The 18,472-nt window shown below is 38.6% G+C and overlaps 1 protein-coding gene across 3 annotated transcripts in view; it reads right to left on the bottom strand.

The window, feature by feature from the left end:
* Positions 1-12,798: 12,798 nt before the first annotated feature.
* Positions 12,799-18,472, bottom strand: part of lingo1a (leucine rich repeat and Ig domain containing 1a) — a 131,472-nt gene continuing 125,798 nt past the window's right edge. For 2 of the 3 annotated variants that reach the window (XM_084017817.1, XM_084017816.1), the window contains one exon: positions 12,799-16,821. In XM_084017817.1, coding sequence (XP_083873943.1) covers positions 14,962-16,809 — 1,848 coding nt within the window. In that variant the 5' untranslated portion in view covers positions 16,810-16,821 and the 3' untranslated portion in view covers positions 12,799-14,961. The remainder of the gene's footprint in view (positions 16,822-18,472) is intronic. The other variant, XR_014597752.1, reaches the window with a different exon arrangement.

Below are 18,472 nucleotides of genomic sequence, written 5' to 3'. Positions count from 1 at the left end.
ATTCTACCTTTCTTCATTAATTTTACATTAACCATCGTCTTATTGTAGAGGCCTTGTTTGTGGATAAGCATAATTGATGGTAGAAGGCAACATTTTTTATTTGGCCTCAAGTTCAGAGCAAATGCATTTACCTTGCACAGATTAGTTTCAAATTAAACTTATATAACATGGGGTCCAAGCAATCAGACCTTTCCCAGTAGCTCTTCGCGACTCATTTCTTTGAGCAAGTTTAATTATCTTTAATAGCAAAGTCAGGCTCTGCATATCTAGTGAGAAACAAGGTCCATTCCTCATAAATTCATTATGCTGTTGGGCCTGGGTAGGCTGTGGTGCTTAAGGCAAATAAATGTCTTGTGTCATTTACGCAGAGAATTAAGTTTGCTGTGATATTTGGTTTTGATTAGACTGCATAAAAAATGACCTATTGAGACAGAAATAAGTAATTGTAATCTACGTGTATAATAACACACCCTTAGGGGAAGACACATTTTCAAATATGTCAAGATACATCTATATCGGATGTGCAGGGGTGTACAATGAGGGGTTCTATTTATTTTCAGTATTTAGGATCCAATCTAAAATATTGGGTGGATATATTGGGTGAAATTATTTTCTTAAAGGCGAATATTATCTCAACAGCATTTTTCACGAGTTGATCAGGCTGTAAAAAATGAAGTAACTCGACCAAGATTGAACTGATTGTGTTTTCTTCTTTATGTTTTGTATTGAAATCATCAAAATTTGAAACACGTGCAAACTTTTCAGACAGGCAGACTATTGAAGCATCTTTTGGAGATTATTGTAGATTACTTCATTACTATGTTTACCTGTGTATTCTGTTGAGGCATTACGTGTTATATTTTTGTTGGTTTAAAAAAAGGAAAGAAGCCAGTTAAAAGATTTGCTTGAATATCAGCGGTTGCCTCCTGTGGTTGACTGTCGATTGGCCCATGTCACATGATACACGGTTATGTTCTGTGTGTGCTGTGTGTGCGAGGTGCACTTGTGGGAAAGGATGATGCCAGTGAGATGAAGTTATTAAATTTCATGCAGATTTGAGTTTTAAATTATGCAAACATTACTCAGCCAGAGCTGCTCCACAGACAGTCTTGATATCATTGGCTGAGTTACACCTAAAGGTGGAGTCAGAAAACCACCAGCCAAGACCAAGTAACATTACACTGAAGCTCAGGGAAAATACAAGAAGTAGGAGAGGAGGAAACTAATACTGTGAATCTATCTCACGCTTCTAAATGACCGAATGTAATCTAGCTAATTGTAGGTTGACCAGTTTATCTTACCGACCGAGTTCAAGGTTGTTGTAAGATAATCATATTACCCAACCAACCTAGAGCATCATCACGCTTATACTAATGTAACCAATAGTTGACATTTGAATGTGTAATTTTAAAAATCTTCACAACAAGGTGCAACAGCTGCTAGAACCAACCTGCTAGCCACACCAAATTTGTATATTTGCACTCTCCCTGTGGAGAAGAAAATGTTGGTACAAGCCACTGTCAATATGGAAAACAAAATGGGTTGTTAAAAATGTTGAATGTAATACATCTTTAAGGGTTACAAAACAATTGTGAAAATGACTATTCTCTGCCCTACTAAAGGTTAACCTGTTCAGATTTCCCATTGTTAGCATTTAGCTTGTTAGCTTGCTACAACATACAGTGCTGCACCAAAAGAAAGACACAAATGGTCATGAATGCTATACAGTACAAGCCCTCTGTTTCACACTGTAGTGCAGAGCAGCATTGTTAGAGTCCTATTGAAACATAAGTTAGAGAGACTTTAGTTTCTGTACTGTGACTTATCCTCCAGTGAAACGTAATGTTTGAGTGTTCGGTTGCAAGAGGGATTTAACTCAAATCCTTTGTATTTGTTTGGACCTCTGCAAAATAGGCGGGCTTAGAATGAAACACGATACGGAGCTACAGAGGACTGTGGCTCCACACTGCACTTGTCGCTTATTGTTGCAGATTGATTGATGTCCTGATATTATTGGTTGAAATTGATTGGTACTAGCTAATGCAAGAGCACTTCATATTATTGTTTTACAGGAAATTCATTTTTTTGGAAGGGTTAAACAGACATATTTCATTTAATCTTGACTGTAAGTAACAGGCATTTAAGCTGTCACCCACTGAGATACTTACAGCCAGCTTGCAAGATGTCACAGTCTCAGAGAATTTATGTGAGTGTCAAACTCCCCTCGAGCTTTGTCTTTCCGAGTGTGTATGTTTCACTGTGTATTTTTTCACTTATACTTGAATCTTACCTCCGAAGCAATTATCTTATAGTGATTTCTTTGCGGTCACTGCACAACTAGTTAGGTAATTAAAAATGGTCCTGTTGACCAAGACTATTAATGTGTGTTTCTGCTGTTAATGCATTGTCTTTCTTTACTGCCCATGGTATTTTAAATTAACTTATTGTAATTGATTGTATTCATTTCAGAACCAAACATGTATCATAACACTTTTACATACATACATGCATCTATCAGGAGATGCAGTTTGGAACCTGTGAAACCATATTCTGAATGTGTTCCTTTGTGACATTTCATGATGCACTAATTGGTTGTATGTCATATATAAACGGGAGATGCACGGATTGAAGATATATGTGCTGGCACCGTGTTTAAAATGTGCGTCAGGTCAAAAAACTGTATATTCTGATAAAAATTGGATGGGTTGCAGGTGGATGAAATAATACATTGCTAACAAGCAATATATATATATATGGGAACATAGCAGAGCTGCAGAGCAGCTGTCTGCTTCTGCTCCCCAGCAGACAGCCGAGGGATGCTGTGTGTGTTTACGCATGAGGAACAGCCACATAAGTCCATTGATTATTTCAGAAACTAAAAGTTTAGTTCTGGGCCCTTTGTCAAGTTTAAAACTACATTTAGTTGTGCATCTTAAATGTCCCCAAATATTTGCTATAGTGACATTAATATGCACATGGAAACATTACAATTACTGAAAACAGCCTCTCTAATAACACTCAAAGATTCATAATTAAATTGTGTTGCTTCGTCTGCTCTTTCCTTGTGTCTCTTATGCCACTTACATCTCTTGTGGGCAGGACTAAGACGTTAGGAGAGGAGCTGAGGAAAGGAATCGAGGAGACACATTAGCATATTGAAAGATATGAGTGAAGAAATACCCCCCCTGAGCACAACCTTTCCTTGGGCAAAACTACTAAAGAACAAAACCTCATATTTGACATGACTCCAAACCAAGACATTGCCACTCGCTGATAAAACAAAATGTTGTTTCTGTAACAATATCGTCAATTCTCACTCTAGTCACACTGCCTGTAACCTCAGGAACCATGCCAAATAGCTGTACTATTTAAAATATGAGGAGTTGTTGCAGTAAGTCACATGCCCTTGTTAATCACCCCATTGGCTTCCAAGGATGCTTGTAATGCCTTATTTGATACAGTGTGAAGCTTAAGCAGCCACCTAGTGATACAATGGAAATTGGGGACAGCTTTTATTTGAAATGTGGCACAACTATGGCACTTATCTCAGCAATTTGGAAGCTTTAAGGCTGCCCACCTGCATGGAATATATCCCTTTTTTAAAGAGTGCTTGGGTGCATGCTGCTGCAGTGGGTTTTTTTCCGTCTTTGTAATCTCTATCCTCTCTGCAGCAGCCCCCCCCCCCCCCCCCCCCCATTATCAGGTATTCAACTTTGCAACTGCCATGAATTGTATGTGCCACAAATACCTGTGCATTTTTGTCCGCACCAGCTCTTTTTTTTTTTCACTGTATATCAATCTGCCCCTGTTTCATAAGTACCGAACCGTAGTGTAACAACACTTTTTACCCCACTGCACTTAGCCCTCAGCATACTGCTTTCTTGGTTTCAAAGATCATAGAACACTGAATTTCTCTTTAATGTTTCAAAATAGTCCTTAGGGATATTCGCCCCAGGAACAATTGGTCTCTGCAGTCAGATGTGTCACAGATTGTGTCAGAACAAGGGATATGGGATAACATACTCTTCCTTACGAGCAAGTAACATTGTTCCAGATTGCTGAGCTTGAGATAAACAGCCAGAAAGTATACATTCTGATGTATTGTCTCCCGGTAAACATTTGTAGCTCAGACTTCCAGTTAAAGCTGCTTACAATCTTAATAGGGTCAACATCTACGTCTCTGCTGTCGTGCTCATCATTGATAATCTACAGTTTTACAAAAAAATTATGTTATCTCTCAATCAGTGCCAGTTCTGACCTCCCTGGGGCCCAAACAAAATTATGCTCAGGGTCCCTCCTACATGAGCTATGTTAACCATTTGCCATTGCCACACAGTTACGCCATACATTTCAAATGTAATATACTATTTCCACTATGCAAGCCTGAATACTTGATGGTTATTATTTACTGTGAGATGTGCATCCATATTACCCAGTATTCCCTGCTAATCAACATATGTTATCCAACACTTGATCATTAGTCAATCTCAATCAATAGCTTTCCACCTTGCATTAGATGTCTTTGAGCAATGTAAGATGGAACAGAGGAAAAACTTGTACGATATATTATTCATAAGCTATGACATTGCACAGCCCTAAACAGGTGACAAGTAACATAACAAGTACACATAACAAGAGTTATTAGTCTGGAGTTTCAAAACAGCAATTTTGAGAGCTATCTTCGTTCATAACTGACCCCAAAATCTCAAGTGGAAAGTGATGCGGTGTATGCCCATCAGCAGCTGTTACAATCAAATGATTGTGCTTTTTGTTGCGAACAGTCTTTAATACTTGGTGACAACACCAGGTGGTATCTTAAATCTAATGTCAGCTGTAATGTGACTGGGGCAACACTGGACAAAGTTTGCTGAGAGGGAGTGAAATAAAGGCCAACAGTTGATGACTGGGCCAACAGTTGATGACTGGATGACTGGGTTTAGGCAACTCAACATTTGCAAAAATCCACCAATGTAAATGGTAAATGGACCTGTATTTGTATAGCGCTTTTCTTGCCTTTTCAGCTACTCACGGCGCTTCACACTACATTCAGTCTGTTTACCCATTCACACACATTAATACACTGATGACTGAGGAGCCACCTGCACATCAGGATCTATCTCAATCGTACACATTCACACACCGATGGCACAGCCTTCAGCAATTTGGGGTTCAGTATCTTGCCCAATGAAACTTCGGCATGTAGACTGGAGGAGCAGGGGTTCAAACCACCGATCTTCCGATTGCATGTAACAAGTATCAAAGCACTCTTACCCATATAAGCAAGATATTTAACCACCTAGACATTTTAAGTTTACATATTTACCCCTAAGTTGACCCAAATTGTCTCCTGGCTTCCCAGATATTGTGATAAATGATATGGTTTCCGTTAACGCAGTCATTTACATCTGTGGGTAACATATAGATTTGTTGGCTGCATGCTGACCATCTCGTAGTAATGATTACTGGATAGCCATTATTCCCTTTAAAGCTCATTAAAGCTATCACTGAATATCATCTGATGGTTAATTTGTAAAATGCCCAAGAACTTTTTCTTAAGGCTTTTGATAACAAATACACCTTGAGCGAGATACATAAGTGTAGGCATGTGGTTTTGATATAACAAATCAATTTCACAGTAAAGCAATGATTGAAAGTCAAAAACAAAACAAACATTTTGCATTTTCTTAAGACAACTGATCTCAAGGGCCCTCCTCTGCTGTCTAATGTCAGAGAAACATGATTTTCTCACCCTCATCTCTCTCCTTGTGACTCCTAAATAACTTAAATCACTGAAAGCTGAGTGAAGCTGGGCCATTCTTACCCATTGGATTCTGTGTGCTCCTGTAGTGAGACTGGAAAAACCAAAACAGCTTAGATTTGTTACATCTCTACAGCTACAGTATGTGGTGTCTTGCCATTGTTGTATCGCTCACCCCCAGGGCTTCTACAAAGAAGAAGACATTGCTGAGGCTTTCAACATTGTTTCTGACATCTGCACTATTTTCACGGAGGGATTTTGGGTCTCAGAGAATGACTGTATTGATCACAGCCCCATTTCTGTTGTTCTGTCTGTCACCATTGGAACTTTGGGGTATCAACCGATCTGCTGAGGGTACCCCATCGTGCAGTCATTGGCTCGAAAGAAAAGTAGTAATTGCCTCTTGAAATTGCTGTATGCAATTAAGCACACCCCCTATTAACGCATATCCTAATTATAGTGTTGTCAAATGTAAGCGATTTTAAATAGGTCTGTACTTTTTGCGAACAGCCTGAAATTAACATCAGTCAAGATGGAGTACTTTCACTTCTATGTGAACAACGGTTATATGCATATCTAATATAAGGAGCACAGTTGATCATAATAATGACACCATTTTTAATGAATTAAAGTGACTGTACTCAATTTGGAAATCATGCCTTTGATTAGGCACAGCTGTGTTTGGGGAGCCCTCAGAGATTCACACGCCCAGGGGTTGTTTAGGCTAATTCATAGGGATTTTTTGCATGACAACTCAGTTTCAGAAGGCTTTAAAATGCAAAGTGCAAATGCAAATGCAATCTGTATTCGAACATGAAGAATTGTTTCACGTAAGTAAGGAGAGTCTTCTCTCTGCCCAAATGTTTGACTCCATTCCCCCTCAGGACCAATGGATTGTCATTGAGCAGTTAGCAAAGACCAATAGTCCAACAACAACAACAAGACCTCTTTGATTATTGCTCTACCTGCCCACTCCAGGACTGTTATGCTCCTGGGAACGTTAGTTATAGAACGTTCAAGGCAGTCAATAACTTTAATTGATCAATTAGCTGCTAAAGACGCGATACAATCACTGTTGAGGCCATGGCATTGAATAGCATGGGGTATTGCCGTAAAATGATAAGGTTAGTTATTTTTATTCCATTGAATTTGTCAAGTTCGACAACATTTGAACATGAGCGTGACCCAATGATCCAGGTATCTGTTGCTATATCCCCTCAGTATATTTTTGAGATGACGTTTGCATCTAGCAGGGATGTCATAACAAAAATGTTATAATGCTGCATTATGGTGTTCAGGATAAAGCCTGTGTTTCCATACAAATAAACTGTATTGGCACAAAACATAAACACAACAAAACTATTTTGTTATGTTAAAGGCAACACGATTACTAAGTTAGGTCTAACACATGATGATTTGTTTTAAATTTACAGATGTAAATTAAAGAGTCAACTTTGACTTTTGTTTTTTACGGGTCACAGTGTCCTGTGTGAAAGTCCTGTGTGTGTTTGAACCAATCATCCACCCCCCCCCCCCCCCCCCCCCACACCTAAGAAAAAGCATTACACGTTAAATAATTGTCTATAATTCAAGAATGCAGAATATAAACTCATGTTCAAATACAACATAAAGCACATCAACCCCATATCAAATTGGCGCATTTTTCAAAGTCTTATTATAGTTAAACTATGATAAATTATTCCAGATTTCTCAAAATATGGGATTTTGCTTCTAAAGATTCTACGTTGCGTCTACTGTTGCTTTCTTCATGTAGAATGTAATGAACCTTTAATATCACTGATGGCAGGGCCTCTGGAAAAGTACTGAGGAAGACAAAAATACAATATCAGAAGGCAGATGGAGAAAATAATGTAAAATTAAATCCATACCTGCAGATATCTCGAAACAGAACCGACAAATGGAAGCAATGGCTGTGCTGTTTTCTTCGGATCACATCATTTATCTTGCAATGGCACCCGCCTCCACTGCCCCATCAGATTTCAGCAGCCCGTTGCCCTTGTCCGTTGTGCTGGTAGGCAGAAGCCAAATTATTTGCGCACCGGTTAGCCACTTCAAGGTGAAGCAACAACTGAGCTCTCAATTATTTCACAGTGGCATGTTCAGGCCTTACACAGGGGAATTGGATATAGAGCAGAATTATGGGATGGATTGGCCCTTACCGCCTCACCTATTTACCCTGATAATAATTGCCCAGATCACCTTGGTGACACATCTGCCCACACACAATCTGCTGCCCCCTAAAGTGAGCACACATTATAGGTTCAGTATTGATATTTCAGTGAGTCGGTTTTAAGAGACTGCCAAAAAAGATGCTTTTAATGGGAGACAGATGCAGTCTTTTGGCTGTCACATTTTTTTTTTTTGAATTGGGAACTCATGAGTCTTTCATGGGGTTGTTAAATAAATAAGGAGAGTAGATTGAGTTGCCTACTGAGACGTGGGCTGTGGCATATGGCCCAGGCAAAAAATGGGCCTCAGCAGATCGCCTTTTTGGATGTCATCCTGGTCTATGCTCGATAGCCACGAGCCGGCCAAGGTAGTAAAACAATAGCCAAGCAGTCAAAAGCAAGTAAGGGGATTCAGGATGCTTTTTTTTTAGCAGCAGGGCTCAGGAAAGTGTGGATTGACTATGCAGAAGTGTCTGCTCAACATCAAAGCAACTGCTAAGTCCCCTCATGGGAACCTCACCAGACATAAACCCCTGAACCCAGAAGGATCAAAGTCTCACCCACTATTCAACTTAAAGCACATTAAATGAAGAATAAATATTCTGAATACTATGTCACAAATATGAATAGACAACCCACCAGCAGAAAACCATATTTTGTGCAGATCTTATGGTAATCATGGATATTTTGATTAAATGTATGAAAACATCAGTTGTTGTTTTTTTTTCTCTGGGAAGTCAAAGTACACATATTTAATGATCCACTACAGAAGATATTCACATAGATATATTTGCACATGCATATAAAAATCAGAACATATGGTGCTTGGCAGATTCTGCAGTTAATTATTAAGTAGCATATGTACTTAAAAAAACTTGTGATGAGATTTTTTGCACTTAATTAAGTTCATTTTTATGACTACCGTAGAGTGGTTGCCTCTGCTGTGTTAGTGGGGATCATATAGTAAACAGGTCAGTTTCTTTCTTTTTTGCAGGACAAATAAATGTGTGATTTTGTCCTATGATCAGTCGAACCAAGTCCCGGCTAACACTGATATAAAGCAGGCTTGTTGCTGTCAGACCCGCATAGTTGCCTCTTAACTTTACCATTCAGTCAGCGGATGCTGGTAACAAAATAAAGTGTCATGTCCACTTTCCCAACAATCCTGAAAAGAGAAATTCCGTCAACAGCCTCGTGAAACGGACACATTGCTGCTCACTTTTGAATGGATGTTGTTTGTTCTTTGATTTTGGTTTTCACTGAAACAAGACGAGACACATTGGTTTGTGTGTCCAGTCTCCTTAGAAGATCTGCAAACAGTGCAGCCTTGGGGATTTGTCGAAAGCAGGAAGTAGTCTTGGTCTGATGTGTTCAGATGAAGCTGAAATACTAAACATGATGTTTGTTTTAAATCATATCCATATCAATGGATGAGGACGAGAAATACTGAAAGCAGAAGACAATCTAGTTCTTGTGCAGGCTACACCAATCTGATTCACAATACTAAATAGTGTAGAACCTCAGCTTTACTCACCATCATGTGGCCTTTGCATGTTTAACTATTATATAAAATGTAAAAGGGATTCATTCAACAATAAAATGTTATTGCTGCTAAAACAAATGGGGTGTTTGATTCATTTTTTGTAATAAAACATGACAGTTACTTGCATAATTACTATTTCTTAGAATTATTTTTGGAGGTAAGTTTATAGAATGTTTTGTTAAGTCTGTGTGTTAAGTAATAACAGCGATCATCTGGAATGTTTAAATCCATTCACTTAATCCTCCACCCTCCTTTCTCCCCATGTACAGTAAATTAAGTAGTTAGATTGGGATGACTGAAAAAGCAAATGATGGCATGAATGGCACCTTGCAAAATAGGATCATTATTTTAATTCTTTTTTTTAATATGCTGCAGTCCACTGATGCATACTGTGTCATTCAGGAAATAATAGATTATGCCACCCATGTAGCTGCAATAGCTTCAATAATACATTTAAAATAAAATGTAAGCTGTGATATGTGACTTGTTTGGAAACTGCCACGTTTCACGGGATGTCAGACTTATCTTGTGTTTTATGAAAATTGTTGTTACCTGCTATATCCCATTTTTCTTCAATAATGCATGGGAATGACTACTTACAGCAGATGGAGTTTAACAACATTGGAGCAATAAACACTAAACTACCACAGTACAGAGTTGAGCATAATGAACTATTCCTCATAGCTGAATTCATTATATCGCATACTCATACTGTGCATGCATATGGGACTGTTTAGCAATAAATGCTAATCACATGTTTAAATGTTTTAAGGTGTAAATTTACCATTGTAAAAAACATGATTGAATGGACCATATTAGCAATTTGTATGTTTCATGCAGGCAGCAATGTCTGGATCTGAAAAAGGGCAGCCAACGCGTATGTGTCTGAAACGTACATTCTTTATAATGGCCAGCAGGGGGCGATTCCTCTGGTTTCAAAAAGTTAAAAGTTAAGTCTAATTTTATGAGAAAATGCCCCTTGAAAATTATACTTCTCCACTTGATTCATTACCTCAGTAATCATTGTAAACATGAGTAAAGTAGGCCGTTAAACAGGGTACGCTGTTTTAAAAGATGGTGATGACCAAAAACCAAGATGGCGACAGCCAAAATGTCAAATTCGGGGGACTCACAAACCAATGGCTGACATTGCGGTGACTACATCCACTTCTTATATAAAGTGTATGCTTTGAGTCCATTAACTACTGATTGTTTGCAATATTACTCCCAAATACTTCCCAAGCAGGTCCTTTTCGAAAGCGCTATTGGCCTCTGAGTGCTTTACAATGCATATTTTCTGTGAATATTTATTTCAGGTGAGACAGTGAGCAGCTATTTAAAAAGATCAGGATGAACAAAAGTTATGGTGAAACTTAATTTAACCCCCACTATTTAGCATTTTTAAGCAAATAAACATTGATGACACACTACAGTATATTCTAATTATGAATTCAACCCATCCAGACAGTATAAGACTTTTCCATACAGGAAGGGTTGTTCCTGTATATCTGCTTACAACATTGTAATATATTATAAGATTTATTCACTGCTTGACAAAGAAATACCAACATGTAGATAGTGCTAGCATTAATTGTAACATAGATATACTATGCTGTGTGATGCAGTTGCCTAATCAAAGTGCTTTCAATTAGACTTATGCCATTCCAAATTAATTTTCATATCATAGGGATCTGTCCCAGGTGCACAATGCCAAATGTAAACAAACTTGGCTGACTGTGACATTTCTTGACGTCTTTAATAACAGAGGAGATAACTTTCAGAGAACCAGTTACCTAATGACATGGCAACATATTTTGACCTAGATTTGCAAGTTTGATGAAATGTGCCATTTTAAATCGATTGGGGGTTGAAGTTGGTCGAGTTGTCTGGAATGCAGTAAGAGATACAGTATATAGTATATTGCTACGACTTAAACCAGGGCTTAAATAGAAACATTTGATATGGTTATAATATGCAACAGTCTTCCTGACATGAATGTATATTCCACGTCTAAACATAATCTCAAATGGCTTCCTTTTATTTTACACACCAGATGCTATTGTGTGACAGAGGCCCCATCAACAGCAAATTCAGTTGTAGATGTATGGAAATACATGCTTTACATGTAATACAAGGTACATGGACTGCAAGGAACACCCAGAGGTGTGTCTGTATTTTCATACTCAGTTTAGGGGAGGTGACTTGTCGCACGGTGTCAGAATCCATCAGCCTGTTACTGACCTAGAAATTTAAACACAGATCTAATATCTGAGGAATGAAAACAGTGGATGTCTCCATTACTCCCCAGGGCTCCAAGGCCTCAAGAATAGCATCTCTCCTCTTCTATTCTGCCTGTCTGTTTTCAAGTCAGAAGATAAATGAGCATGCTTTGATACAGCTTGAGGGGAAAAAACACAACGTCAAAAGTCCCCATGGAGCCCTAAGTAAGGAAGCAAGGATGTGGAATAAAAAGGAATGGGACAGAGAACTTAATGCAGAGCAGCACCATGTTTTATGAAACTAGGCTGTCCTAGTCGTATCCCTGGTCATTTCCCATAACCTTCAAAGGGTAACCTAATTTACTGTTTTGCTAAAAGACACCCCAGAATAAAAGGAGTATTCAATATTAAACACCTACTGTGTTTGTTTCATTTTGAAGTCCACCAACTAATTGCCTTACCAATATTGCCCCTTTTAAGATTACAAATGTGCAGCGTGAATGAAAAATATTCCCTGTACATATCTTAATATATGTGATCCTTTACTAATGGTGGTTAATTAATGCTCAGAGGCCAGGCAAGTGAACCGCCATTGCCTTGTAAACAAGTAATTAGTGCTGAAACATACAATGTTAAATTACCTTGCCATCTTTATCTTCATTTAATTAGGTATTCAATCAAATAAATGAAACATTAAATTACTTATTTGGTCATTGATAAAACAAAAAATACACCCAAAAGCTACACTTGAGTTTGTGCTTGGGCTGAAACGCAATGACCAGATATTATGCTATATTTAAATATGTCTTGATGAAGAAGAAATTGTATTAAGATAAATGAGCATTCCGCCAACTTACAGTGGCCTATAAGTGCAATATTTTTTTAAGTCATAATTTTACAATTGTGATGAGTAAAGGGGGTTTTCACAATCAGATATCTCTCGCACCTAGAAAATGAATTGTTGGGTTATTAGTACACTACACGCCAACGCTTCTCAAACCCCAAACATACACTCCTGTCATTTTTGTTTCTAAAACAGTGACATTCTGACTAACAATACCTTTAAAATTAAGATAGGACCATCATGTCTTTAGAAAAGTCCATAGATTGTTTAATACAACATACCATATTCTCAACAATTAAACATCAACGAAATTTTGTTAATTAAAAAAAAAAAATCTGCATATTACCTTTATTGCACAGAACAATTTGAATGTATTTTCCATAGATTTCTTTTTTTGTATTTTTTTTTCTTTCTTTTTTTTGTAAAAAGTTGGCTTGGACTACATGATCAATATAGTCCAGGGTCAAAATAAAAAAAGGAATAACAGGAACAAAAAAATAATCCCGCGATCACACAGGATCAAAAAAAGGCTAGGTACAGTAGCCACACTTTGAACGAAGAGAGCATTCATAATCAGCAAGAGGGAGAACCATGAGCCATATCCAGTGATTTTTTTTTCCTTTATGCAAAACGGATTACACCAAAGCTGCTTCAGATTGCTCCATGGGTGAAACCATCTGTGTCACTCCAACCATCTGCATATTCTGTCCATACTTCCAACCCATTACTGTGTCGTTGTCTGTAATGTCATCCATCATAAATAACTTAGCCTTTATCCTCACACACATTTGCAAAGCCCAGCTGTCCACAGTGTGTACTTGAAAAGGAAAGGCTGTAACCTCAGATTTTGTATGCAGGACCAACTGGGAGCATAATATGCGCAGTTCTTTTTCTCCTGACAAACATTGCACATTTCTGGGGAATAGCAAACCTGGAAATTATCCTGGAAGGTAATATTTCCATGGCTTTGACAGGGGGTACATCTGCATAAATTAATCATAGATTTCATTAAACAATCAGGAAAATAATAACCAACAAAGAAAGAAATATTCTACAGCTTGAGGAGCACATTATATCCATAAACATGAGCACCACAACTTGTATTCCTCACATTCATGTTGAGCACAAAATAAAACCATTACATAATAGTTTTTGAAATGCAATTGAAAAAGGGATAAGTGCTTATACAAGTATCAAGGTACTAATACCAAACTTTTCTTTTAACTTTTTTAATGGCAAAACCTTAAGATGCTGCATCTATTATTGGCGCAGAGCCCCATCATATCAGCAGCATTTCACTTTCCTTAAGTATCATGCCCTCAATCCGTGTGTGTATCTGACAGTTAGGGAAGAATGACACTGATACTGATATTGGATACTGGGCCCAAAAGGCTTTATTAGATCACTTCCCCAATGTTAAAATCCTATATTAAGAGCCACATTTAGCAACAGGATTTGAATGTTATACTTTCCAACTCTGAATGCTGTTATATTTGTCTTTTTAAACATTTTTAAAATGTAGTACTGAGATTTGCTATTAATAGTTAAAGTTGGACTGATGTATCAGTATTTCATTGAATCTACTTATTTTCGGAGCACCTATATTTGTATATCATTAAATTTTTCCGGCCGCATTATAACCAAAACTATTGTACAGTACCCTTCTTTGTACTTTCTTGGTCAAGAAGATGACTAAAAATTAGCTACAAATTAAGTTTTATATACATCACTAACAGTTTTGTATTCCCCATAATATAATTGTGCCATAGTATGTTATGTATTTCTGCCAATGGCTTGGAAAAACTAATTTTCTTTTTAATCAGATATAGTGACAGATACACATTCGATGGATTACAGAACATTTCATCATTGCATGAATGAAAACAGACCATAATAGTACATAGTATAATGATCATTGATGATGTATTTGGAATGCATCAACGTATGAATGTGCTCATCAACCCATACAAATCTCATTCATAACTTGACATCTAACTTTGGAAATAAAAAACAAACACTAAATAAAAATACAGACACAAAAAAGCAATGGCCAAAATGTTATCTGCCCCTCGCATTCTGGCTGTTTGAAGTGTTTTTCTTTTCTACTATGTTTTTCCCAGTATAAATCCACAGGAGTATGAACTGCTTATGACAAATATGACTTCCAATGAATGCCCCGACAGGCCTTGTAGAAACCACCAGTGCCCTGTGGCACTGGATATGCTTTCATTCTCTCTCACTTGTGAAAGTCAGGTAAGTCCTTCCTCTCGCATTGTCAGGGAGAAAAAAAACATATTACTCTATGTTAACGGACCAGGATCCACAGGTTTGTAAGGGAGGAAAGAACGTGTCTTCTTTTACATTTGTCTTATTTTTTAAGTTCAAAATTAATAAATTTCACAGCTCCGTTAAATCATTTTCATGTTGAACTTGCGAGGAGCATCCACTGTGCTGCTGCTCATGCCAGCGTCCGATTTCCGAGGCACATACTCAATCTCAATGTTGTGCTTGGTGTTTCCCTTACCTCTGCTCCAAAGAAAGAGCAGCACCAGACAAAACAAGACAACACCGAGAAAAGAGATGAAGCCCATTGTAGTGGCAATGATCAACGTCTTTATATCAAATGGGAAAGGGGCATTGGCTCTTGTACCATTAGCACCAGTTTCCGTGGGCTGGTTGGAGATAAAGGCAAAGGTCTTGTTGGGCTGGTGTGGCCAGTCAGGCGAGTAGCTATGGATGTGCAGGTGAGCAAGGGAGGTGTCATTTCCGCCTGCGTTGCTAGCTACACACACATATGTACCATTGTCTTGAATCTGGGCATAGCGGACCTCAAGAGTACCATCTGGCAAGACAGAGAGCCTTCCAATTGTCTTGGTGGTGATTAGCTTCTTCTGTGGGGATAGCCACATTATCACTGGAGCAGGATCTCCATCTGCTTGGCAAGCAAAATGAACTATGGCTCCCTCGTCAACAAATTTCTGCTGGGGTTTGCGATCTCTAATCCTAGACTTGCGACATGTGAAAGAGTTTAGCTGTAGGACATCCGGGAAGTCTTTGAACTCTTTGCCTTGGACAAACTCAGGGGAGGCGCAGGTAGGCTGCTGCCTGTTGAAGTTCAGTCTCCAGCGTCGTCGGAAAACCCATAACAGTCGGCAGTCACAAGCCAGGGGATTATCATACAAAGCAAGGGTTTCCAGGTTGCCAACGGAATGGAAAGCAGATTCCTCTAAAGTGCTCAGGGAGTTTCCAGACACATTTAGAATCTTCAGGTAGTTTAGACCACGGAACGAGTAGGGCTCAATCATTGCCAGTCTGCCTCCTACCAGGTGAAATTCCTGCAGACGCAAAAGATCATGGAGCTTATTCCCCTCAATAGTATGGATAGGGTTATATGAAAGATTTAGAAAGCGCAAATAAACCAAGTGCCGCAGGGCTACATAAGGAATTGTGGTCAGATTGGCATTTGCAATTGTAAGGGAGGTGAGATTTAATCCATACAAGCAATTTGGGGTCATCGTATCCAGATATGGCCAATTGGCTATTTCCAACACTTTCAGCCGATAGAGCCGTTTGAAGGAATAATCCCGTATGACATTTATATTGAGGAGGCGCAGCCTGAGCGTGATCAAACTGTGGAGGTGGGTAAAAGCCTCTGTTGGCACAGAGGACAAGTTGCACTTCTCAAGACTCAGATGCTCAAGGCTACTTAGACCATGAAAAGCCCGGTGGGAGATGAAAACCAGATCATTATCACCGACCTCTAAAGACCGTAGGTTATACAAATCCTGAAACATGTAGTCCAACAGGATGACAATCTTGTTCTCACTTATGTCCAGCTGTGTGAGATTGCTCAGGCCTGTGAAGACACCAAGCTGGATCAGCTTAAGCTTGTTGCTTCGCAGGCCCAATGTCCGCAAGCCATACAGGTTGTTGAAGGCTCCAGGTTCAATAGTGGAGATGGTGTTTTCACTGAGCTCCAGGTTTTCGAGGTTGGGAAAGTTGGCAAACTCGTCTGGGTTGATGGTTCTGATGCGGTTCTTGCTGAGGTCCAGCAGTGTGGTTTCTGCAGGAATGCCCTCAGGAACTGTCATGAGCTTCTTGCGGTGGCACATCACAGAGCGCTCTTGAACATTGCACTCGCAGCGGGATGGACAGCCTGTAGTAGAGCCAGACAGCACAGTGCCCAGCATCAGTATCAGAATGGGCTGCCAGCAAGCCACCAGGTAGCTGTGCCCAGTCGCTTCCCCGGCCGCCATCTTATTGGTTACCTAGGGAGACACATAGAAGAAGAAATATGTTTACTTAGATAATTCATTTCACACATCAATAATTCATGAGCAGTTTGCAAGATTCCGATTTTTTTCAGATTCAGACGAGGGGAATACAGTGCAAATTGTTAAAGATTGAAACACATCAGCTCAACGACGGACAATGAGGGAATTCAAATGAAGTTGTATAACATGTTTCACTGAGCTATGGGCTGATATGTAAATATGTATTCCACTGCTAAATTTAGTAATTTCACATCAGAACTGGTGGAAGTGTACTACGGCATTAACTTTTATATAAACCCCTTTCTTTCGCCATTGAGTCAATTTTCTGCCAGATTGGTAGTTCAGTAATATTAAGCGGTGAAACGATGCTATTTTGGTGGGACACAATTCCGAACACAACAGAGACTATGAATCCTGTTTCAATATTCATGACACAGACTTGAGATAAATAGAGGTGGGCGTTTATGAGGAATAAGGTATGTGCTTGTATGATTGAGAGTACTGACAGTTTTGAATTCTGCATTGTTCACTTTTCTGCACAGAGCTAAAACAAAAGTAAGGAGGTATTTCAAAAGCATGTAGCTGCTGTGCATGTACAGCATTCTTCTATCAGACCTGTTTTGATATAGAAGGGGAAGCAATGATCCAAGCAAGAAAATAAAAGGCCAAATAATTCTAGTAAATTACATGGATCTTGCACTTCACACTCATCGTGTCTGCTGTTGAGTGCTCAACACCATTTCCATTGCACACCTTGCAGACGATCAGTCAATGCTATCACCCTGATATGAAGTGAAGGGTCGCCGCTTTAAGTGGAATTAACAGCATTTTTTCAGACTAATCCAATTCATGCCATGTCACCGACACACATGCTAAATACTTCTGTGGTTTGTTCTGGTTCCACAAATGTTGTTCATCCTTTTTTTCTTCTTCCTACTTTAAGCCTGAATGTGTGGCTGTGTGAGTTAAAAAAAACAGGAGGGGGGATGGAGCAGGAGTTACAGGAGGATGCAATCAAAGACGGATGGTGGCAAGTGTGATGTATGTGCTGTGGCTGACACTCGGCTCATGCAATCCTTTAAGATAAAATATAGACCATACACCAACAGGGAATTGGATACAGAGAGATATATACAGGGTTTTAGTGAAAGATTTAATTCCAATGCCATCTGTTAGCATGGCTCCAGTCCTCCTAATAACAATGTAATTAACAATTGATTGTATCTTTTTAAGAATTGCCAGGTATATGCAAAGACCATTATGGCAAATTAACGATTTATTCGATTAATCGATGAATCGATTGTCAGTCCTATAGATTCAACTAAATCGATCTGCTAAAATAAATACATACAATGAATCATTTTGGCTTCACCAATAATTGACATAAATGCATTTAATCTTACTTATGATTGTTTTAATACATTTAAGACACTCTCCCCTGCCAGCATGTAGTCTATTCAAAATAAATAACTGAACAATGTTTAATTACATTTTTGAATTCAGCATAAAATATTATGCAGGACTACTTTTTTTATAGAATAAATATGTTATTTTTCACCTTTCGCATTATTTAATGGATATATAATTTTGGTTACTGAATCAAATCGTATATATAGATAGATAGATAGATAGATAGATAGTTTAC

This window comes from Eutrigla gurnardus (assembly GCF_963514095.1).
Source record: "Eutrigla gurnardus genome assembly, chromosome: 9".
Taxonomy (NCBI): domain Eukaryota; kingdom Metazoa; phylum Chordata; class Actinopteri; order Perciformes; family Triglidae; genus Eutrigla; species Eutrigla gurnardus.
Note: the sequence above shows the minus strand (reverse complement) of the source record. Positions and strands in the feature narration are given on the sequence as shown.